Source organism: Tupaia chinensis, unplaced genomic scaffold (genome assembly GCF_000334495.1).
Source record: "Tupaia chinensis unplaced genomic scaffold, TupChi_1.0 Scaffold000116_1, whole genome shotgun sequence".
Classification (NCBI taxonomy): domain Eukaryota; kingdom Metazoa; phylum Chordata; class Mammalia; order Scandentia; family Tupaiidae; genus Tupaia; species Tupaia belangeri.
Window position 1 is genome coordinate 2,961,205 of NW_006159580.1, and position 541 is coordinate 2,961,745.

Consider the following 541-nt stretch of genomic DNA (forward strand, 5'->3'; position numbering starts at 1 on the left):
GCTGGCCCCCGCCTCCCCCACCGCTGCCCCCACCACTCCCACCTCCAGGCCCTGAGGGGGCTGGCCTCTGGGGACCAATGGTGATCTGGGGAGGGGACAGCATGTGCTGCAGGTTGTCCTGGAGTGAGAGCTGCCGACGGGTGAAGTCAGTGCCAGAGGGTCCAAACTCATCACTGTAGCTGTGGCTATGGAGGATGGAGGCAGCAGGGGGCTTGGGGACCCCTGAAGAGAGGTCCTCGCTCTTGCTATAGCCGTGGAATGGGGCAAAGGTGTCCCCAGGGGGCTCGCCACCTCGGTGGTGGTGATGGTGATGGTGGTGGTGATGGGAGGAGGGAGGGCCATGGCCGCTGCCCCCTCCGTGGCCCCCCGGGGGTCCTGGGCCATCAGCGGCCATGTGGAAGTCAGGGTTCTGAAAGGAGAGGGGGATGCGCAGTTGCTGGGCGGGGACGCCGTCCGTGGTGACACCCATCTGGCTGAGGCGCATGCCCGCTGCCGTGATGGACGAGCCACTCCCCTGGGAGAGGCGTCCGGCGGGGGCGCG

General features: G+C 68.0%; 1 protein-coding gene across 1 annotated transcript in view; it reads right to left on the reverse strand.

Annotated features, from left to right (window-relative positions):
• SYNGAP1 (synaptic Ras GTPase activating protein 1) overlaps positions 1 to 541 on the reverse strand; it is a 30,983-nt gene that overhangs the window by 11,327 nt on the left and 19,115 nt on the right. Inside the window, 1 exon segment of the mRNA XM_027770213.1 lies at positions 2 to 540. Coding sequence (XP_027626014.1) covers positions 2 to 540 — 539 coding nt within the window.